The following is a 24,555-nucleotide window of genomic DNA, read 5'->3' on the forward strand; positions in this document are numbered from 1 at the left end:
TTTCATATACAAATCTTAACATAAAATTAACAATATCACCATTACCAAAGCATGCATCTATTAAACAATTACTTTCATCTTCTTAATAGTAAACATTTTCTATGGATAAATAGACAATTTGATAACAATCAAACTCACCCCTAAACCAACAACAGTGGTCTCCTGGAGCTGCAGCTTAAGATTAAGAATTTCTTCCCTGAGTTCTCTAATGAGCTTCACATTGGGATCTTCATTGATGGTGGGCTTATTGATAATGTTCTTTGCTCGGTTGGCATACCTCAATGTGCTTAGTGTCTCCCCATAATTCACATCAGCAGGAGATATTGCTTCAATAAAGAATTTTTAATCAGCATAGGATACAATGATGTCAATAGTAATCATGTTCAGTATAAAACATATATTGTGCAATCTTAAAATATTAAGGAATTTAAAATCTTACATCTTTAGTAGCATTTTGAATTATTATCAACATCACTTCTAAGTGACCTATAAGAATAAATAAAGATATATTTCATACAACAGTTATCTACATACTATGTGCCAGTCATGACAAAAACATGGGAATGTTAAATGCTAACTTGCTATCATGATTGTTTTGGAGTTCCCTCCAAGAGAATCTTTTAACAACCAAGTAAGGACCGAGTCTCTGTAAGGGATGAAGACATTCTTTCCTGAGGTGGATTTGGCAGCCTGTTCTGCAAGGGCACTGATGACAGATCCTAGAGTCACTAGAGACTTATTGATGTGGGCACCTTCCTTCAGCCTCTGACCTGTTGCCCCTGTTGCATCGGCTCTTTCACTGCAAATCCATGATACTTAACATAAAACAGCAAAATCATATTCTTATCATATTTCATATAATGTCATAACTAAATATGAATGAATCATACAATGTATCCCTGATTTTCGTCAATGACATTCTATTACAGGGTATTTTTATTTAAATCAAATACAGGCAACCCCCGTTTAACGAAGGTTCACACAACGAAATTTCGCCATAACGAAGGTTTCATTTTACTACCATCTGCTTGTTTAACGAACACCAAACTCGCTTTAACGAAGTTTTATCCAGGTAATTTTTTTCCAAATTTGAAAGCCCCACTGTATCATGCAAGCTGACAGGCTTTTAAATACATCAGGAGCTGCTGGTACTAAGGCCTGCCTCAGGAGAAATCCTGAGACACCTGTAGAATAAAGATCAAGATCAAGCCTCTCGTGGACAACACAGGCTCTGCCGATACAAAGGCCTGACTCAGAAGAAATTCTGTGTCACCTGTAGCATCAAGATCAAGATCAAGATCACACGCACCACTCACTGCCCAGTCAAAACATAACAGCGTCACCAGCAGCTCATCTTCCTTAGTTCAACTTACCACCAAAACCCCCTGCAATGTGGCCTAACGTTCCTAAGAAGACCAGAAAGTGTCTTACTCTCGAAGTGAAGCTGGGTATTATTCACAGACAAGAGAGAGGCCAGAAAACTAATAACATTGCTTCCCACCATGGCTTGACTCCATCTACTGTCTACTATTTTCAAGTCAAGAGACTCTATTAAGAAGGCTAGTGAGACCTCATCTTCCTTGCAAGCTAAAAGAACCACCAGAACTCGTGACTCTACAATGGATAAAATGGAAAACCTTGTGGAAATGTGGTACATAAGTTTTGTATGTGATACAATGATGCGCACTTTGTTTACATTCCACAAGTTGCTGGTTAGTGTATTTCCCGTTTCACTCTCCCTCCCTTCATAAAGTTAAGATCATCAATATTATAAAGTTACATACATACATACATTAGTGTACATTATAATGACTTAAACTAAACTACCTAAATGTTTAACTTCATAATTTTTACTTTCATTAAACCTTTCACTGTACTATGATGCACTCTCACTTTGCTTACTCTCAATGGAAGTTCAAATCAGGGGTTAAACTTGTTATAATCGGTTCGCTTAACGAAGTTTCGCTTAACGAAGTGTTTTTTAGGAACGTAACCCCTTCGTTAAACGGGGGTTGCCTGTAATTCAAATTAAGTGATTTAAATAAATCTAAATCACAGTGAAAATATAATGATTGAAATAAAAATAAAATATCATGTATAAGAAAATGTAATCTACTTGTACAGGACAAGCATCAACTCTGCTTGTCCAGTCCAGGTCCTGCACTGGTCCTATGTTCTTTTTCAAGACAAATATTCAAAAGCATAAAAAAAGAAAGTACAGTAAGCCCCAGCACTTGGCGAATCTCAGCTTGACGAAATTCACTTTTGGTGGTAGGGTGGCTACGGACCACTGAGTGCACGCTTGGTGATTTGAATTCAAACTCGGCGGTCCTCTGGCGGATGCATGGTGAACAACATGACTCCCCGGTGATGTCAGACCTCTCTCTAAACCTATCAGAATGCAGTGTGAGAGTCCCCTTCAGCCATTTTGTTTGTGCTACCCTGTTTTGCTAGCTTGGGAACGAATTCTGGCGATTTACCGCCAACATGGCCTCTATTAGCACAAAAAGTGGTACTGGTGAGGGCAAGGACAAGGACAATGGTGGTGGCGGCAAAGACGAAAGTTTGTGAGGGAAACGGGTGGAAAAACTGAAGTTACAGCCTTTATATCATGTCTTATTAGCTTTATTTATTGTTTATTGGTCAGTTTTGTACATGTGTTCTAATACAGGCAACACCCACTTAACGAAGGGGTTACGTTCCTAAAAAACCCTTCGTTAAGCGAAATTTCGTTAAGCGAACTGATTATAACAAGTTTAACCTCTGACTTGAAGTTCCATTGAGAGTAAACATAGTGAGAGTGCATCATAGTACAGTGAAAGGTTTAATGAAAGTAAAAATTATGAAGTTAAACATTTAGGCAGTTTGATCTAAGTCATTATAATGTACACTAATGTATGTATGTACAGGCAACCCCCGCTTAACGAAGGTTCACACAACGAAATTTTGCTACAACAAAGGTTTCATTTTACTATCATCTGCTCGTTTAACAAACAACAAACTTGCTTTAACGAGGTTTTATCCAGGTATTTTTTTCCAAGTTTGAAAGCACCGCCATATCACGCAAGCCGACAGGCTTTTGAATACACCAGCGCCTCTCGTGGACAAAACGCGCACCACTCACTCCCCCTGTTCAAAACAATAATAGCGTCAGCAGCAGCTCGTCTTCCCTTGCTCAACTTACCACCAAAACGCCCTGCAATGTCGCCTAACGTTGCTAAGAAGACCAGGAAGTCTCTTACTCTCGAAGTGAAGCTGAATATTATTCACAGACATGAGAGGCGAGAAAACTAATAGCATTGCTCGCCACCATGTTGACTCCATCTACTGTCTCTACTATTTTCAAGTCAGCAGACTCTATTGAGAAGGCTAGTGAGACCATATCTTCCTTGCAAGCTAAAAGAACTCGCTGAACTCATGACTCTACAATGGATAAGATGGAAAGCCTTGTGGAAATGTGGTACATAAGTTTTTTATGTGATACAATGATGCGCCCTTTGTTTACATTCCCAGGTTGCTGGTTAGTGTCTTTCTCGTTTCACTCTCCTTCCCTTCATAAATTTAAGATCATCAACATTATGAAGTTACGTACATACATACATTAGTGTACATTATAACGACTTAAATTAAACTGCCTAAATGTTTAACTTCATAATTTTTACTTTCATTAAACCTTTCACTGTACTATGATGCACTCTCGCTTTGTTTACTCTCAATGGAAGTTCAAGTCAGGGGTTAAATTTGTTATGATCAGTTCGCTTAACGAAATTTCGCTTAACGAAGTTTTTTTTAGGAACGTAACCCCTTCATTAAGCGGAAGTTGCCTGTACGTAACTTTATAATGTTGATGATCTTAAATTTATAAAGGGAGGGAAAGTGAAACGGGAAAGACACTAACCGGCAACCTATGGAATGTAAACAAAGGGCATCATTGTATCACATACAAAACTTATGTACCACATTTCCACATGGCTTTCTATTTTATCCATTGTAGAGTCACGAGTTCAGGTGGTTCTTTTAGCTTGCAAGGAAGATACGGTCTCACTAGCCTTCTCAATAGAGTCTGCTGACTTGAAAATAGTAGAGTCAGTAAATGGAGTCAAGATGGTGGCGAGCAATGCTATTAGTTTTCTCGCCTCTCTCGTGTCTGTGAATAATATCCAGCTTCACTTCGAGAGAAAGATACTTCCTGGTCTTCTTAGCAACACTAGGCGACATGGCAGGGCTTTTTGGTGGTAAGTTCAGCGAGGAAAGACGAGCTGCTGCTGACGCTGTTATTGTTTTGAACATGGGGAGTGAGTGGTGTGCGTGTTGTCCACGAGAGGCGCTGGTGTATTCAAAAGCCTGTCGGCTTGCGTGATACAGTGGGGCTTTAACCCCTTCCCCAACAATTTTTTTGTTAAAAACGTTTCTTTTTCAGACTATTTTTTTTATTTTGGTTCTATAAAGTATTTTTCATGCTGATTATGGAGACAGCTTGTAATTACTGTTTTTCCCCATTTTTGTGGTTAATTTTTTACTTCGAAAATACCTTTGTAGACATATGCGAGTTAACTCGTCTTCCTATAAACTCCAAGCTCTCCCCTCACCTCCCTCCTCCTCCTCCTCCTCACTTGTCGAGAAATATTCATTGTCTGATGAACTGGCAGTGTCATGTCATCAGAAGTATTCAAGCTTCTGAGGGAAGGTTCATATTCGCTATCTTCCTCAGAACTAGACATTTGGTGTGTAAATTATTTGAAAAGGATAAAAAAAATAAGTGGTAACGTGAATGAAAACAACACCCATGCGACGACAGTGGTTGCCGGAGCAAGTCTCGTTTGAGCGTCCTTGAAATCCCACCGCTCCACTCTGTCGCCTCTGCCAGGCGTATGATTTGACGAGAATACTCGTTTCACACGTAGAATGGTTTAGAAAGGCTCAGAATCGACGAGTATATACGTCTGTAGCTGGTTTTCGAAGGTCAAGTTTTAGACAAGTACACTCGTCGACGACTGAAAACGGAACATTTAGTGAAAACGAACATATACATCTGTAGCTGGTTTTTGAAGGTCAAATTTTAAACGAGTATACTCGTCGACGACTGAAAACGGAACATTTAGTGAAAACGAGTATACTCATTTCTGCCGAGGAAGGGGTTAAAACTTCGTTAAGGCAAGTTTGGTGTTTGTTAAATGAGCAGATGGTAGTAAAATGAAACCTTCGTTGTAGCAAAATTTTGTTGTGTGAACCTTCGTTAAGCGGGGTTTGCCTGTATGTGAAGGCAAAACATTTTATTTCATCTCGAAAGATGGTACTTTAGGGGTCAAAAGAGGGACTTTGGCAATGACCAAAGACTGATTGAGCATCTTTAGGAAATTTATATGGTATAAAGAACTTGTGCTTGGCAAAATTCGCATTTGTCAGTAGTTCCGCCAGACCAATTAATTCACCAAGTGTGGGGGCTTACCGTAAAAGTTTTTGTACTGATAATAACAGATGTAAATATGCAGTTCAATGGGTGCATTATTTCTAAATGAACAAGAAAATCATCAAGTACACTTTCTTATCAATATAAATTCAAATTTGACAACATGTAAACAGACAAGTTGGCAACTTTCATAAGTGTTTGATTGACAGGGATGGAGCCTGCTCACTGCTGTCTGGGTAGAGCAATCTTCCCCATATTATACCAAGGATTGCTGGCCTGTGGCCTCTTCACAGTTCACATTCAAATGATATTACTTTGTTTTATAGTAGACTGTTGGTGACTTACTGTTATTTGACATACACAATAATGCCAAATGGACACTGTGGAAAAGAGGGACTGTGGGAGGAAAAGACACCCAGTGTGGCTATCACTTGATAGAATTCCCAAAGGCAAAGGATTTAGAGAAAAATGCAGAAAATGCAGAGAAAAATGCAGAAAATGCAAACAAGAAATTCAAGGGCTAGTGATAAGAATGGAGAGACATGTGGAGGATTTGTAGGTAAGATGAAATAATTAATCTTACTTTTGGGTAATGCATAACACTAAGCTATGATTTCATTTAACATTGACGGCAATAAAAAGGATTAAACCAAAATCATAATCTAAATAAAAAGAAAATCAACTCAAATCAAATAAACCTGATTTAAACAAAATTAATATATCTTTCAAAAAAAAAAAAAAAAAAAAAAAAAAAAATCATCTTTTTTTCCAACCCTGATTCTGTATTTTATGTAAACCACAGAGTAACATTTAAATTATGGTTGCCAGCATAAGATGGCCATATTTACCATACTCATGAATAAAAACCACACAATGAAGAGACTCCTATTATTCTTTTGTTAGTACAAGCACTGTGTACAGTTTTCTGTATGCAATACCATTCCTGTCCTAGGCTGAATTTTACATTTACATGTCAATGTAAGACAGTATGCCATACCTGCCTGCAAGGTCAACAAGATGAATCTTGGATCGAGTTTCAAGAGGAACATCAGACATAAGTTTGGCCTGGATGAAGGTGACAGTAAAGATGGCATGGCTTCTTGAGCTAGTGTCATTCATGTGGGTACTGGCTGTTGTGCGATGAGAGTTTCCTTTCCTCATCAGCTCCTGCACAAAATATATCCAGAAATAAAGAAAACTGAATTTAACAATATATCAAGATCTATTCTAACAAGTTAACAAATACAATAGTCAAAAGTTTTGTAATACATTGTATTTCTTCTCACTTACAACTGCTCAGATTCCTTCATGAACAACTTACTAAAATAAGAATCATGCATCATGGTAAAGGTTTTAAGTAAGATTAATATCATTATCTATAGTACAAATGACATGAAACTGCAGTAGTTTTCAAAATAATAAATATATTCATCAGGGGTAGCAAGACACTGTTCTTGGCAAAACTTTATCAGCAGGATACTCTGTGGCCCATTAAATACATTCTATGATCCACATCTATTTCTTTTTATGTTACACAGATCACACTATTACATATGTGGGTTCTGGTTGGCCACAGCAATATTGTCTCTTAAGCTATTGTTCCAAAACATACATACAATATTACAACAATCCATGGAGTAACCTGCTTGTCAAAATAATTGCTCATCTCTCACCTGGATACTATATCTGGTGTCCCCCAAGGAATTCATTAATATCTGTTTAACTTATTCTGAGCAGTGCATGAAATAATATGATTAGGTAGAATGAATTCTTGTTTCATTCAGTGATTATTTTATTTCTCTGACCTTGTAATCTTATATACATGTGTTTCACAATGAATGGTTATATACTTATTGGCTTTTGAATTAATTACACTAAATTGCAAATAAAATACAAAAACAAATAAAGAAGTCCACTAACCTCAATATCGGGGTACTGTTGAACTAAGTGGACAGAGAGGTCCTGTACGTATGGGCCCAGCTTGGGGTGTTCCCTCACACGAAGGGAGTGGGTGTTCTGGGCACCGGGTCTTAGCAAGTCTTTCACTCGTTCATTATAGATCTCCAAATAGCTTACTTCCACTCTGTTGAATTACATTGAAGCATAAAAAATATATATTGTACACATAAATAACATGAATAAAAGTATTTCAAGGATTTGTTTGTTAAATATAACTAGTAGATTTCTCAATATCATGAATTTCTGTAATTACTATGAATACACTTACATCAATTATGAATGAATACATATAAACTCAGGGATGGATTTAGGAATTGGAGGCCCTAGGCAAAGGTAGGCATGCCTCCTCTCCCTCACCTTTTATTCTAGAGATGCACCAATCGTGAAATTCTGGGCCAATCCCTATGTTTAAATGAACTATTTGGCCAATAGCCTATGTTTGTTTTTAATAGTGGGGACTGAAGGGGGATCTCATTTTCTTTATATAGCCATACAGGGCCCCGAGACACACTTAATAAGATATCATTCAGCTTGCATTTTAGCAAATGGATTTTAATAAAAAAACAAATAATGTGTGCAAATAATAAAACCTCTACTAACCATAAGTGTATGAAGAATTTCATGGGGGCCCCAGAGACTTGGGGCCCAAGGCAACTGCCTAGTGTTGCCTAATGGCAAGTCTGCCATTGCATAAATTCTTATTTATATCAAGCTTATATAGTTTGAGGTACTCACTTGTAAGTAGTTCCAGCCTCCCTTCCTTCTGCCATGCTTGAAAACAGAGCTTCACATATCCTAGGAATAAGTCCTGGATTGGACTGTAATAAAGAAGGCAAACAAATTCGGATTTTCCCAATTTCATATAAAGTGTTTGTAAAGCATGAAATAAACAGAGGTTAATAATTCCCTATATGAAAGTTTTCTTGATTCACTCAATGAAGACCAAGATCTCAAATGAACATAAACCACAGCTCTTGTGTATTTGTATTTGAATTAACAGCACTTAACCATGAACAGGTGAGTCAACATATTGATTTTTTATATCAATGTTTCAAAGTGTACAGCACTGAAATAAATAAGATAAAAGAGTAAAGTTCCTACACTCACCTGGGAGCCCATCATGGTGAATGTTTTGCCACTCCCAGTCTGGCCGTAGGCAAACACACAGGCATTGTATCCCTGGAGGGCATTGGAAACAACATCTGTTCCCAAGTCATCATATATCTTGACCTTGGAAAGTAAACCAAAAAGGCATACACTCAATAAAGATCCATGTACTATAAAATATTGTACTATATAGGTAAAGAAAAGACACTGAACTTAAATTCCATGACAGGTTTTACATTGCTATACATCCATGCAAATTTCATATATCACAATCTAGGATGTATGTTTCCATTTAGGTGAGTGGTGAATCTACTTTAGATTTGACATTTTATTGCAACAAAAATTACTATATCCACACTAGCTCACTTTGATGCAAAAACAAATAAATAAATAAATAAATAAATAAAAATAATAATAAATAAATAAATAAATAAATAAAAATAAATAAATAAAAATAAAAGTAAACAAATAAATAAATAAATTAAATTAAATTAAATTAAAAAATAATAATAATAATAATAAAAAAAATAACAAATAAATAAACAAATAAATAAATAAAACAGTATAAACCCAACTTGACACTTCATATATGTTCTTGAATGAAGAATACACACCTGAGGGGCAAAGTGGTGGTCAGACTCTGCATGAGACCAGTAAGAATAGTCAAATGTGAACTCCTTAACACGTTCCCTTGCCTCCGCTCCATCTCCGAGACTAATCTGAAAGGTGACAATAAGGTCACATGGAGCATTGTACCAGGGGCGAGTAAAATGCAATTCATAATGAAAGGAATCTTAAGACTATTCAGTTAACAATAAACATCAATAAAATCAGCACACACAAGTGACATATTTTAAACAAATGAAAGCTATAATGTGTTAAAACTTTTGAAACTTTGATGCACTTGTCTACTTGTAAAATTTTGTCAGTCAGCGATCTGTCATACTTGGCAGAACAAACAAGGTACTAGTATATACCAATATAAACTGCTTGTGATAGGTGAAAAAGTCTAGTAAAAGCCATCCTCTGAATAAGTTACTTACCTTACTGTTAATGAGTTTTGTTTTCTTATCTTCAACTTCAACAATACAATGAGAATTCAAGTCCACTTCTCTGAAAATGCAATGCATATACATAAGCACAAACTGATACCAGCATTTGAAAATAATGAAAACTCATAGTTTTCTTTACATATGTAGATGATCCACACCATAAGAATACAACACACACTCCCACTCCAAATTTATATTCATTACTGAAGCTACCTGAGAACTGAAACTAGTAATGGTTTGTTAAATTTTAATTTAATTAATTACTAAGTAAATAATATGTCAAGTTATATTGGTAAGATAAGGAAGAGTGCAGAGAGAACCCAAAGAGTGGCTATGATGCCAGCCAGTTAGTGGCACAGCAGAACTGCAAGATGATAGATAAGCGAAATAAAAGTTTTAAGGCTAGTTTTTGGCAGGCACTCATGCTGACAGATTAATCAAGATGAGATAATACACTCACTGTTCATGTTTGAAAGAATGTCATGTGACGTACTACTCTGGGGCCATAATCTACATGATTATCTTCAGGTCTCATGCCATCACTGTACTCAGAATCTACTGACTCTCTTAAGGCTCACAATTTGTCAACTTTAAATAAATAGAAAGAAATAAGGTTCTTGACATAATTTTCTTTTATCTATATTATTTTGACATTATATTACTACTTTTGGGATTAGTCAGATAGTGTATTCAAGCAAAAGAAACACAGGTAATATATACAAGAAGATTTTGTCTGATAGCCCGACACATGCAGACTGTCTAAGGCAAGGTTTGTTTGAGTTTGAAGATAACAGATTGTACCCCTCCTGGCAGTTGTTTGTAATAATACATTATTACATCAAATAAGGACACTATTTAGTCATCATTACTGATATAAATCATTACAATAATAAAACTATTGGGGATTGTGTAATGGTATATACAGCCATGTTCTCACAATGTTCACATGAGTTATAACACTCACTGGCAATACTATAACATATGTTGATGTTTTCTAAAAAATAAAAGTCTGCTAACTTCTTTTACATACTGCTTGATCAATTATTTGACAGATGCTCTAGCCACAAATTATAATATTTGGCTGGCTTTTGAATGCCTCTTGGTTGCGGCTGAAACTACAAAATGACAACTAGTTTGATGTGCACAGTAAAAAAGTAATGATCTAATTAATTTTGGAGGATATGGAGGTAACCTTAGTTTCTTCTTTTGATGTTAATACTTACATGTCAAGCAGAATTAAAGTTAAAAAAATCTCATATAATATTATATATACAGTGGAGACTCAATACTCGAACGTCTAAATAGTTGAACTTCTTAATGGTCGAACGCAAAAGTTCGACTTAATACTAAAAAATACCTATTAGTTGAACGTGGCTGTAAACAAAGGGTTTCTCCCTTCGCGCTGCCCAACGCATCCCATCGGTCCACTGCAGCCAGTTTATCCTTTGCTGTCGTAAGAATAATATTGTCCTGCACTTTCTCTCTGCATTTTTATTTTATTATTTTTTTTCAGAAGCTTACAATGGCACTGAAGAGGCTTGCTAGTGGTGAGAATAAGCCTACAAGAAAAAATGTAGTGATAACCATCGAAAGGAAAAAGGAGATTATTGATAAATATGAGAAAGGAGGAAGAATAATCGATCTTGCAGCTGAGTACTGTATGGCTAAATCTACAGTAGCCACAATACTGAAGAAGACAGAGCTCATTAAAAGAGCTGATGTGGTGATTTGTATGAAAAGGCAATTTAAGCAAAGAAATGGAAAAATTGTTGATTGGATAAACCAAAGGCAGATGGCTGGTGATTCTTTGTCAGAGGGCATAATTTGTGCGAAGGCTAGGCTGCTGCATCGTGATCTTATTTCTGACACTACATCTGACTCCAATGATGATTTTAAAGCAAGTAAGGGATGGTATGTGAATTTCAAGAAAAGAACTGGAATTCATTCTGTTGTGAGGCACGGCAAGCCCCAAAGTCAGGAGTAAAAATATGCTATACATCACTGTGTCACCAACTCCCACAATGGATGGCGGGAGCGACAGTGATTTCACGGTGTCCAATTCCGCTACCTTTCCCATGCGCCTTACTTCTACACCTCAGGTCTCTCGCCATGTTGCGGGAGAGACGACTTTTGAATGAGAGTGGTATCAGGAGGGCTTTGGAATTAACAGTTTCTACAATAATAGAGAGCGAAGATAGTGATGTTCTGGGCTCTGATACAGATATAGGAGGTTCAACCACTGAGGGGGAGGACATTCCACCACCACCACCACCAGCAACTCCTATTCTATGTATTTTATATGTTTTTGCAAAAACTATACAAATTAGACCACTTTGCAAACATTTTGATTTATTGAGAGAGAGAGAGAGAGAGAGAGAGAGAGAGAGAGAGAGAGAGAGAGAGAGAGAGAGAGAGAGAGAGAGGATACAAGGGGCCTGTTTTCTATCGCTCTAGCCAAGGCCGCTGGACCTGATTGGACGCAAGGCCACGTACATCGATGATACCACCTCATTCAACCTGTGATATTTTGGTAACCATACCATCTAGAGACTTCTGGTTTTTTGCATTGCAAAGAGGAAGAGTTGCTTGTGGGCAGAACACCATTTGTTCTCACTTGTTTATTGAATTTCCAAGTGTAATCAGTATGCGAATGCAGGCTATTTTGTGTGTTTCTCGCCAAACCTCCCGAGTTAACACGAGCTAAAAATCTCAACATCTGAGTTTTAGGGGTTAATTGTGATGAAGCTGGCCTGTTTTGGAAAAAAAAACTACCAAACATGATCTGAGAAGTGTTTGCCAGGACGCAAGCCCATGAAAGACAGACTAACCCTGCTTCCGTGTGTCAATCCTAGCAGCGACTGCAAAATCAAACCGCTGCTTTTTTCTAAACTTGGGTTTGGCAATGGCTGGAACGAATTACCTGATTCATAGGTATCAATAGTTGAACTTTTTAATACTCGAACGGCCATTTGGAATGAATTAAGTTCGAGTATTGAGTCTCCACTGCATATCAAATTCCATGAACTTGTCAAAGCAATAAAAACAAGGTAAAAAGTCTGTAAGTATTAAGAAGTTGTGTGGCCCTGCCATTCTTGCTATTGCAATGGTTGCCATGGTTCTTATCTTGAACTTGCTGCGAATATCATTAAGTAACTAGACTTTACCTAAGTGATACTTCTTGTTTTAGTTAGGTTAAGAAACGTTTACTTAGTTAGGATGTTAGTGACAAGATCAAGCTCACAAAGATAGCTGCTGTTGCAACAAGAACAGCAAGGCCATGAGCCTATTCTTAAAATTCACCAATCCTTTTTTTTTTTTTGTTTGCTTCAACAAGTTTCTGGAAATATATATATATATATATATATATATATATATATATATATATATATATATATATATATATATATATATATATATATTGCATGATATTCAACAGTCTTAATTTTATTTGACATGTAAGTGTTCACCTTGGGGAGAAGAAGCCGAGGTTATCTCCATATTCCCCATAATTTCTAGCTCCACTCAGTTTCACTGAGAAGGATGTGAACCCATCATCTTTGCAGTCATGGTATTAAAAATTTCAATAGATTTAATTATAAAACACCCTTCACTGTTACATGATCATGAGACTAACAAGCATTTAGAGTAAGAATGGATACACTGCACACCACTTACTGGGAGAGTAGAGAGTATAGGGTAGTGAGATGCCTTGTGAGTCACAGGCAAGAACAAAACATTTGTTATTTACCATGAATGGCCATACTAGACATGGCTAGCCAATAAGCTTGGAGGGAACCCACTACCTGCATCTGGTATGGAGACTCATATTCAATAACATGCGTTAGTTCTTGCTTCTTATCCCTCTACCCTATTAACCTCCCAGTGAATCACATGCAGTGTGTCTATATCCTTAGGGGTATAGACAATGAGATGTCACTCTTCAAACAGGATCAAGTTTGAAATGCCACGCTGCCACATGACCAAGAGACTGACATATGACACACATGACCAAGAGACTGACAACTCTCAGGTTAGTCTCAAATTGCTTGGTATAGCTAATTGCAGTTTCCCCAAATACACTGCACGTAAGTATGAAGTGTCTCATGATCTAGATCACACTGTTAGGAGCATTTCTAACCCCATATTACCTTGTCGGAAACTAATAATAAGGTCGGGACGGAATTTCAAAATTTTACGGTAGTTTTTAGGTGGGATCCTGTTTCCACAGTCATTCAAAGAACAGTGAGTGTGTTTGTTATCAATGCTGCACAGACGCTATAGGTGCGTCACTCTAAGTCATGTGTTCTGACGTTTAATGACGTCTGGTTGCCTGCTGCCAATCATGGAAGTCATTGTTTCCTCCTGTCAATCATATACGTATGTGCACGTGTGTCTAGGGAGGGATAAACTGCCTAGATTTTGATAGGGAGGGTTAGTTACACCATGGAGAGTACACTTACACATACTGGGAGTTTATTGCGAAATTTTACAAACAGTCAAGTGTAGCAATCGATTTCCTACGGCAACACGGTGTACCAGACACCATGCGCTGCCTATTCCTCTTGAGGAATTGGACACACTAGATGACTTGGACACTCATTCAGAGGCTGGACCCTCCACTTCTTCTTAAGGTATTTTATGTGCAGCTACCCTACATTTTAGCTATATGAGTGTATGAGGCACATATAACATAACTATGGCGACTGTTAATTTCTTTGTGTACTTAAGGAATTTCTTTCACCTGTAGGGATATATCCCTAGATTTTTAATATTTTTTCGGGAAGTTACATTACGTTTGAATAGGTTAGGTTAGGTTAGGTAAGGTAAGGTAAGGTCAGGTCAATTAAGGTAAGGTAAGGTAAGGTTAGGTTTGGTGAGGATAGTTTAGGGGAGGTCCCCAGCTAGCAGTTTATTATGTTAGGTTAGGATAATTTCAACAAAAATTATCCATGAATTTTTACTTTTTCCAAATATTTCCTTAAAAAAACAGCTGTTTATGTTCTTAGATATTTTTTAGATTGCCATATCTCGTCTCTTTTGGCTCCCCCCTAAAACCCCCGATACCCCACAGTCCCCCAAGCTTGCTGGAGGGATTGGGGGCTGTGGGTAGAGATTAGGGATATTGGGTGAAACTGCATGTTTACCAATTGCTTTCTCTACTAACACATTTGCTCCTCCTCCTAACACATAACCAGTATGGGAAGCAATATACTCTATTATCCAGAATCATGTGCAGTAATTCAAAGAATGCTGCTAACCAAACATTTACCAAGAGTTAGGAAAAGGAAGGTTGCGGTGGGTATAAACCATTACTCATCAGGTGATATAATTAGTAACTGGTCAGGTATACTCAAACAATAAGTCAAAGTACATTCATTATAGTCACCAGGTTAGTACAGGTCACTCAGTTGGTCATGTTGGTCATCGAGCACTAATTACCAAGTAGTAAATATTCACCAAATTAGTCATCAGGCAAAACATACACACCTACACACAAACACGATAGTTGAAGTTCATCTAACCTATTTCACATTAACTAGCATGAAAAAAGAAAGAAAAAGAACAGCAGCAATATACACAGGCAACGCACAAAAAAAAAAAAAAAAAAGCCTTTAATTGCACAAGAGAGGAGCAAACATCAGTAATCTTGTTCACCGTCATTTAACGCCTGACCTCTTGTACACATCCGTCATATATTACCTTTGATTGAAGGGTCGGACACGAACTGCCACCTTAACGGAAGCCATACTCCAAGAAATATCACAGACGCGCTTAACTGACCCAAATATCTACACAAGTTTGAAGCCTCGACACAGAAGCTCCATTTTTGTTTACATTACTGCTGTCCTCAACCTTGTGTGGTTCGGTCCAGGAAAATACGGAGGGGTGAAAACTGACTCTTATTTAGAATCTTTGTTAACATTTCACGTGTAAAAAATATGTGTAATGATATCAAAGTACAGGTGACAATTTTTCTTTTAACATTACTACAAATTCACTTATTCAGTGCTTGAAAGGTACTCCAAGGGAGCTCAAATATACATGAAAAAAAAAAAAAAAAAAAAATCATAGTGAGCTAAAAACACATAGAATACCTCTTGTTTATATTACTATTATAATGTCTAATACTTGCAGTGTGTAGATGAGAACTGATATTTTTAATCGATCCGTTAATAAGTAAGATGATAATGTGTCATTAGATAAAAGCAAAGAATTAAGTAAGTAAGTAAGAAAACATTTTTTGTTTACATATTATAATCTTCGATACCTTTCAGTTTTCGTTTCTTCGACTAGCTAGTGACTTCACTGATTTCTTGTTTCTTTCTTTTATTTTCTTTACGCATAAACAGGAAAGTTTAATCAATAGTAATTTACCGTAGATAGTAGTAGCTATAATAATCGTTTGTTCTATTACCTAGTCCTATTTGAGATACAGCTAAATAAGTATATGTAAATATTCTTACCTATATCAACGTCATTCCACTATACGAAAAATAATAATATATTTTTTTTCACAAGACAACAGTATAGATAACCTACTTGAAAGATACGTATGAAAAACAGGTCAGGGCGTCCGTGGCCGCAATATTAGCACTATCTCTTGAGTCTTGTGATGAGGAAGTGTTTGAACGATGGCTTGGACACATCCAATCATAAACACATTTCCTTACGATTTTCGACAAATTGAAAATAAAAGTGAATAGGTGAACATATGTTAATGAAAAAAAAAATGTAGCCTATACGTAGTTAAATAACTGAGATTACAAAAAAATATATATATAAAGATGAAATAATAATCCAACTTAACTCGCATAACTTTTCCTTCCTAGCATTTGCTAGTGGTGAGCAGGAACCGTAAACTCAAGTATTCAAGGAACCGGTTCCTTGGGCGACCGGAACCGTCGGAAGCGGTTCCGGAACCGGTTCTGCGTGTAATCGCTAGAGCGCGGCTGTACCGAATACTGTACCAGTTTCGGAGCTGCCAGCGCGCTGCTTGATGAATACCAGGCGCGCTGGCGGTTCCGAGACTCTTGTAATCATCAGCCCGCGGAACAGGTTCCAGAATAGTTTTCTCAAGGGAATCAGTAGAGCATGGCTAGTGAATACCAGAGTCTGAATCTCCAGCGTATTGCTTGATGGTTACCAGGGAAGGGTGTAGTGTCTCAGGATTAATCTAGATTGCTAGCTGGAATGATTTTAGAATACAAAGTACTGACTCTTGGTCCTAAGAGACTTATAATCTGTGATGGATACTGAATGACAATAAATATAAATTGATGCACGGTTCAATTAATGATAGGTATACTCTTATCTCACACAGGATTCTTTAATAATATACATGCTTGAACTGTCCTATTTTGCTTCGATACCATTGTCTTAGTAGATTTGAATGTGATAAATAATTTTTCTAATACAGCAAATTTAGGTATTTATCTCGATATATATCGAGATAAATACCTAAATACACAATGTTCTAGAAAAATTCTTGGTGCCTGGAAAAAAATTACTTTATGATTCGATAGAAAAGTTATTGTATAATCAGCAAATAATGAATGATGTGTGTGTAGGCAAATTATGTTTTTTTTTTTTTTCTATTTAATCATGAGAATGACGGTCGCGGGTCCCACTCTCAGTTCGGCAGGCTTAGCTCTTATGACGCGTCCTTTATTATTATTATTATTTTTTTTTTTTTTTTTGCCATCACCATAACATGTGTATTAGGTAATTTTTCATTGATTTATTTATTCTTTTAAGATTTAAACTTTCTTGGATTTCTATAAACAATTATTTTTTATTTGTTTATTTATTTTTATTTACTTATTTATTATTTTTTTATTTTTAAATATTAACATTATATACACACGTAGGAACATAATGAGAACTTGTGGAAGGGTGGTGAAGGGATACACGGGCTGTGGATGAGTACTGTATTCCTGATTAGTTTCGCTGTTATAGCTTCTTCAGAGGAAATGATGGCTCGCAGGCCAAGCTGTACAGTTATATAGGATTCTGGAGGCTCCCAGACGGTATCGAGTGTTCTTTAAGGACCAATCAGCAAGCACCGTGCCGTACTCGATACCATCTGGGAGCCTCCGGAATCCTATATAACTGTACATGCAGCTTGGCTTGCGAGCCATCATTTCCTCTGAAGAAGCTACAACAGCGAAACTAGTCAGGAATAAAGTACTCATCCACAGCTCACGTATCCCTTCACCACCCTTCCACATTATATACACACTCAAGTTCTCATATATGCTTCATTCACACAGGGATCCTACTCCTATCTCAAAACTATTGTCCTTTGTCATTGCATGGGGGAGGGAGGGATAATTCAACCACTCAGGGTAGATACATAGCATCACTACGTATTGTACATATACATGAAGAGGGAAAACATTCACATCACATCACGCAAAACTGAAATCATACACACTTTCATAGTTTTATTTACATACATAATATTGAAGAAATATTTACGGTGCAAAATAAATATATAGCTACACAAATCACAATTCTCTGATTAAATTGGTCTCAGTCAAGTAAATCATCAATCTATCGGTAGAAATAGAGAATGAGAGAAATGATATAGTCTACCTCGTTTCTTGTCCCGCGGGAGCTGCCAACATTAGCTGTACAACTAAATACAATTTGATATATACTGGTTTGACAAATGACCAAAGCTGGACACGATAACGAAGAGAAAGATGTCACAATAACCAATAAATCATTATGTGATATTTTTACAAGTATAGTATCACATTGATGATAGATTTAATAAGTAGTTATCATAGACATTCATACTATTATACACACGTAGTGCTTTCACAGACATATCTTCTGCTATTGGTTAAAACGGCAGTAGTGGTCTTGTGGTGGCGGTGGTGGTAACAGTGGTGGAGGCGGTGTGCTATACTGACCCATACATACCTACACACAACCATAAACACTAAAAGAAACACTCTTATATACCGAAAACACTCGTAAACACACTCAAACACCCCCACACACATCCAGAACGTGTCTACACACACACACACACACACACACAATCGAGAGGCCCGGGTTAGAGTCCCGGCGCGGCGAGGCAAATGGGCATGCCTCTTAATGTGTGGCCCCTGTTCACCTAGTAGTAAATAGGTACGAAATGTAACTCGAGGGGTTGTGGCCTCGCTTTCCCGATGTGTAGAGTGTGTTGTGGTCTCAGTCCTACCCGAAGATCGGTCTATGAGCTCTGAGCTCGCTCCGTAATGGGGAAGACTGGCTGGGTGACCAGCAGACGACCGAGGTGAATTACACACACACACACACACACACAAGTAAAGTGAAGTGTTGCTATATTACTGACAGTTTTCAAGCAGCACCAAGCACCAAGCGACAACACAAACAGTACGAGCCTTCGCCACAACCCTCCACACTGCCTTATGTTCATCAATTAAAGATATTTATAAGTCCGTTAACTTATTTTTAGATTTCCTTTACATATGAGAGTGAAAACAGTACTGTTACGAATGTGTATGTATGTGCATATGTGTGTTTGCGCGGGCTGGCTGTGAGTGGCGCGAGTGAGCAGTCTGCAAGAGAGCACATGCAAGGCAAGACTGGGAGACGCACGCTCTGTTATTAAGACGTGCTTCCTGCTCCTGTGGTCTGTTGCGTCCGCCCCTGGGAACGCCTGTGGAGTGCCTGAGTGCCCTGTTTGTGTGCATGGAGGCTTCCCTGTGATGTACTGTGAACTCAGGACTCAGTAAAGGACGTGAGTAAGCTGGTGTTTCTCTGTCCGGCGGTGCCCGCCACCCACCCGCCATTGTGTGCCTCGTGCTGATGTGCTCCTGTGTGCTCCGGACCCTGACAACGAAGCTGATGCAGCCAGTGAAAGCGGACAACCACGGGTGAGAAGGTAACAGTACGCAAATTCTAAAAGGTGATAGGTATAACGATCATTATAGAAGCAATGCGTCAGTATTAACAACTGATATTTGCTTCCTTCACTTACCGTAGGCTAAACATCTCCCAGAATGCAGCCACTAATCTATCATTTCATATCCCATAGTCAAAAGTTCCCTATATGGCTTAATTTTGGCTTGGTGAGATGATAAATACAACATATGGAGGTCCGCCACCGCTGTTCCCGGTGTTGCCTACTGGCCGCCTCCCCCCCACTCCTCCAGCCATCACCCTCCCCCCCGGCAGCCTGCAGGGTCAAATACTTTTTTTCAAATATTTCCTAACGGTAATATTACGCTTCCATGATATGTTTTTATATATCGTTGTGTTTGAAGTGTTATTTTCGCCTGTATAGGGTAAATATGTAGCGTTTAGTGGTGTTTTATTGCTAGGGTTGCCAACTCGCTGAAAAACAAATGTGACATCTCGTTGACAGGGCCGATTGCCTTCACCCCTCCCGGCGTGGTGATTTTTTTTTTTTGCCTTTTTTTGTGTGAAACCATTTCTAAACTATTTGACTCAAACCTTAATTTAATTAGATGCATGTTTCTGAGTGATATGAATACACAGAAAACGTATTATTCAACAATTTATATTTTAGTGCAAAATAACAAAATCAATAAAATAAAATAAATATCTTTCTTAAACAGAAACCTGTCCTGCTTAATGTCACATAAAACAGTATGATAATATATATATATATATATATATATATATATATATATATATATATATATATATATATATATATATATATATATATATATATATATATATATATATATATATATATATATATATATATATATATACACACACACACACACATATATATATATATATATATATATATATATATATATATATATATATATATATATATATATATATATATATATATATATATACAGGATGTCCCGCCAGTTAAGGTACATACTGTTACCTTCTCAGCCTTGGTTATCAGCTTTGACTGGCTGCGTCAGCTTCGTTGTCAGGCTCCGGAGCACACCAGCACGAAACACACGAGCGTTCACTGGACCGCAGCGACATGCAGTCCCCCGTTACTCCACACAGCTGTTGAGGCGAGTCTAGCAACCACTCAGCCTCCACCAGCCCTGGCCGCACCAGCGTGTGATCTGCGCCGCTGTCCACAGTCATGCGACATGGCCTCCCGTCCACGGCGCCTCTCACCTGCGCGCTGCCAACAGTGTAGTGACACTTCACACAAGCCAGGGCACTGGAGTTTTGGCTGGCTGAGAGGCGGCCCTGCCTTCAGCCTGTAGTCGTTTCTCGCTGACACTACCTCCTTCGGGCTGGGACAAGCGCTGGAGCGGTGTCCAGCCCCGCCGCAGTCCTCGCAGCAGTGCTGAAAGGCGACACGATCAGGCCGGTTGAGAGAGCGCACCCTTTGCTCCCTCGGGCATCGGCCTCTCACGTGCCCCTTCTCACCGCACTGCCAGCACCGCCCGCTGAACGCTCCCGGGCTCGCCGCACGTGATGCTGGCCTCCCCTTCACTTGAGCCTTGCGTCCTCTCACGTCACTGTGGGGCCGGGCGAAGCTAAACGGGGAGCTTGCGGTCTGCATGAAGGCCTCAAACTCCATTGCACGAGCTAAAGCCACTTGCACGTCAGCTGGGTGTGCCTGACTCACATAAATCTGCAGCTGGTGGTCCACCAAGGCATCCAGGAAGGCATCACGTGCCAACACGGTGACCATTTCCTCACCGGCCATTGGATACGCCCTTCTCACCAGTGCCTCTACGTCATGGGCCAGCTGGGACAGCGTCTCGCCCTTCTGCCTCGTCATCTTCTTCAGCTGGGCACGATACACCTCAGCCTGGTGGCGGTGCCTGAAGTGACGACGCAGTGCATCAGCAATGTCAGGAAGGGAGCACGTTGCGTTGGCGGGAGGTGGCTAAAAACCTCAATAGCTGGACCCCTGAGAGCTGTGGCCAGCTGCAAGGCCTTCTCAGCCTGGTCCCAGCCCTGGGCAGCATAGGACTCCCAGGCTACCTTACCGTCGTACTCGGCAGGCTTGTGAGACTTGAAGTGGGGGAAAGGCGAGCGAAGTGGTGAGGGTGGAGGTGACAAAGACAGCGCGCGCCATGCTGGACAGGGAAGCGAGGAAAGATGGCGGGAAACTTGACGCCAACAAACCCGCGTTTCCCAAAGGCCGCGAGGCCGCTGGTGGGCCACCAGAAGCCCTCCACGGGCCCGCTGCTCCAACAAGGCCACAGTCCCCGCCCACGGCATCAGGAGGGGCAGAAGCGACACTCCCAGGGCTCCCGAAACACCCCTTGTCGCCATATCCGGTTGGCGCCAAACTGTTTCACTCCTTATGTCTCTCACCTCATCCCACAGCGCCTGCAGGTCCTTCTCCAGCTCGTCCTTCACTGTCTGCAGGTCACCCTTCACTGCCTGCAGATTCTGCTCCAGTTCACTTCGCACACTTTCGCAGGAATGATCGGTGTAATCCTGCGCCTGCACCCTCAAGGAGCCCAGGCTAGACTGCAACACCTCCATCAACTGCTGTGTGTGTTCCGCCTGCTGCCGTCCCTGTTATGACTGTTCTGCCCTCATAGACGTTATCAGCTCGAGCTGGTCGGGCTTCCTCTCACCCGGCTCAGCCTCACCACCACCCCCATTAGCCTCAGCATGATCCATCACGCTAACCAGTCACAAGCAACGACAAGCACGGTAAAACACAGGACTCTAAATCCCACTCCTGACACCACTGTTACCTTCTCGGCCTTGGTTATCAGCTTTGACTGGCTGCGTCAGCTTTGTTGTCAGGGTCCGGAGCACACCAGCACGAGGCACACAATGGCGGGTAATGGCGGGCACCGCTGGACAGAGAAACACCAGCTTACTCACGTCCTTTACTGAGCCCTCAGTTCACAGTACATCACAGGGCAGCCTCCACACACACACACACAGGGCACACAGGCACTCACAGGCGTTCCCAGGGGCACAACAGACCAGAACAGCAGGCAGCACGTCTTAATTACAGAGCGTGCGTCTCATGTCTTGCCTCGCACGTGCTTTCTTGCTGATTCCCCACGCGCCGCGCGCTAACACTCACAAAGCCAGCCCGCACAAACACACATGGGCACATACACACACATTCGTAACAATACACAGGGACATGATAGTTTAAGTGGATCTGATTAAAAAATATTCTATTAACATATGCTGTTTTTTTGCTTTATTTATTTAAAAGTTGAAAGTGAAAATAGAGCGATGACGTGTTTTGCGGGAACTGCTTGGGCAGAATGGAGGAGGAGAAGCAGCAGCAGCAGCAGCAGCAGCATTAGGACGCCGCCGTGTGTCGCTGTAACCTGTAATATCAAGATAATGTGTACAATGCAAACACCCAAATACCTACATAAACTATTCAAAGATGAGATTATTATTTTTGTTGGTTTATAAATGAAAAGAATGTAGCCTACATTAAACATAACACAGCGTTATTTTATTACACCGTTTTATTCGTACTTTGCAACTCACCACAGCTGGCCAGAGTCTCATCGCGATGAGTTCCCGCGCGTGTAAATTAATGTCAAGGCTCACATGCCTCCTGTCATGTGTTCCTGCGTCCTTTAATATTCAAGGCTCACAAGCCTCTTGTCATGATGTGTTCCCGCATCCTGTAAATGTCACAATTAAGACATTATTTAAGTTTTCTAACATTATTCAATTTCGTTCATGACAAGAGGCTTGTGAGCCTTGAATATTAAAGGATGCAGGAACACATGACAGGATGCTTGTGAGCCTTGACATTAATCTACAAGCGCGGGAACTCATCGCGACGAGACTGGCCAGCTGTGGTGAGTTACAAAGTACGAATAAAACGGTGTAATAAAATAACGCTGTGTTATGTTTAATGTAGGCTGCATTCTTTCATTTATAAACCAACAAAAATAATAATCTCATCTTTGAATAGTTTTTGTAGGTATTTGGGTGTTTGCATTGTACACATCATCTTGATATTACAGGTTACAGCGACACACGGCAGCGTCCTAATGCTGCTACTACTGCTGCTGCTGCTGCTGCTACTGCTGATCCTCCTCCTCCATTTTGCCCAAGCGGTTCCCGCAACACACGTCACCGCTCTATTTTCACCTTCAATTTTTAAATAAATAAAGCAAAAAAAAAAAAAAAAAAAAAGCATATGTTAATAGAGTATTTTTTAATCAGATCCACTTGAACTATCATATCCCTGCATATGTACCTTAACTCTCGGGACACCCTGTATATATATATATATATATATATATATATATATATATATATATATATATATATATATATATATATATATAATGAAATAATAGAAAATAATAGAAAGCAGAACATTCCTGTAACAGTGCACATTTAGTGCAATAAGAAAAGTGCAAAATCTGTGGAAAAGTTGTAAACATAAACACTTAATGCCTGAAAGCCCATGACTGTACAATTGTAATATAAAAGAAAAAAAAGATTGAACCCAAGAACTCAAAAGCTCATCCATGCTCCTTTGTTGTCGTCTCTTGTCTTCCGGTATCTTCTAAGCAACCAACAGTACCTCGACCAATGAGATGAGCCGGATTCTGTATTGACATACTCGTGTGTGAGTGTGCTGTCAGCTCATTGGTCACAGAGCAGGAGGGGGCTGGCAATAAGTTTACCGTAAACTTTAATGTAAAGTGCCCGCATCAATTATTTCCATTAACATTTTACAGACTATTTCTGATTTTCACATAAATACGGGACAAAGTGTGTCCCTTTTCAGCTCAATATGGGACGCATACTTTTGTTTCTAAATACGGGACGATTCCGTTTTTCAAGGGACGGTTGGCAACCCTATTTACGGCGCATGTTAAAGGCTTTTTAATGGTAAAAAATTTCAATTTCCCATTTTGAGTTTTTCATTTGAACGTATGTGACCCTTTATGATATAAAAAAATCGTCTATGCTCAATCTATTGAGAGAAATATGTGGACTTTGAAATGGTGTTTGGTGCTGTTGAACAAAAATCTTATTTTTATTTGCTCACGTTTCTGCTTCTCGGTCTAACTCGCTGTAGAATGCCTTAAAAGATAG

The 24,555-nt window shown here is 39.2% G+C and overlaps 2 protein-coding genes across 3 annotated transcripts in view; both read right to left on the reverse strand.

Moving 5' to 3' along the window:
* LOC123520072 (kinesin-like protein Klp98A) overlaps positions 1-15,382 on the reverse strand; it is a 36,020-nt gene extending 20,638 nt beyond the window's left edge. For both annotated transcript variants that reach the window (XM_045281954.1, XM_045281953.1), the window contains exons 1-9: positions 15,229-15,382; positions 9,520-9,589; positions 9,091-9,195; positions 8,477-8,599; positions 8,105-8,187; positions 7,331-7,493; positions 6,408-6,577; positions 579-799; positions 139-326 (exon numbers count right to left, since the gene is read on the reverse strand). In XM_045281954.1, coding sequence (XP_045137889.1) covers positions 139-326; positions 579-799; positions 6,408-6,577; positions 7,331-7,493; positions 8,105-8,187; positions 8,477-8,599; positions 9,091-9,195; positions 9,520-9,589; positions 15,229-15,275 — 1,170 coding nt within the window. In that variant the 5' untranslated portion in view covers positions 15,276-15,382. The remainder of the gene's footprint in view (positions 1-138; positions 327-578; positions 800-6,407; positions 6,578-7,330; positions 7,494-8,104; positions 8,188-8,476; positions 8,600-9,090; positions 9,196-9,519; positions 9,590-15,228) is intronic.
* Positions 15,383-20,396: 5,014 nt separating this feature from the next.
* LOC123520247 lies at positions 20,397-21,996 on the reverse strand. Its single transcript, XM_045282355.1, is given in 2 exon segments — positions 20,397-21,358; positions 21,361-21,996. Coding segments are annotated over 2 exon segments (1,422 nt in total). The 3' UTR covers positions 20,397-20,572.
* Between the last annotated feature and the right edge of the window lie 2,559 nt (positions 21,997-24,555).

Source organism: Portunus trituberculatus, chromosome 46 (assembly GCF_017591435.1).
Source record: "Portunus trituberculatus isolate SZX2019 chromosome 46, ASM1759143v1, whole genome shotgun sequence".
NCBI classification, from domain to species: Eukaryota; Metazoa; Arthropoda; class Malacostraca; order Decapoda; family Portunidae; genus Portunus; species Portunus trituberculatus.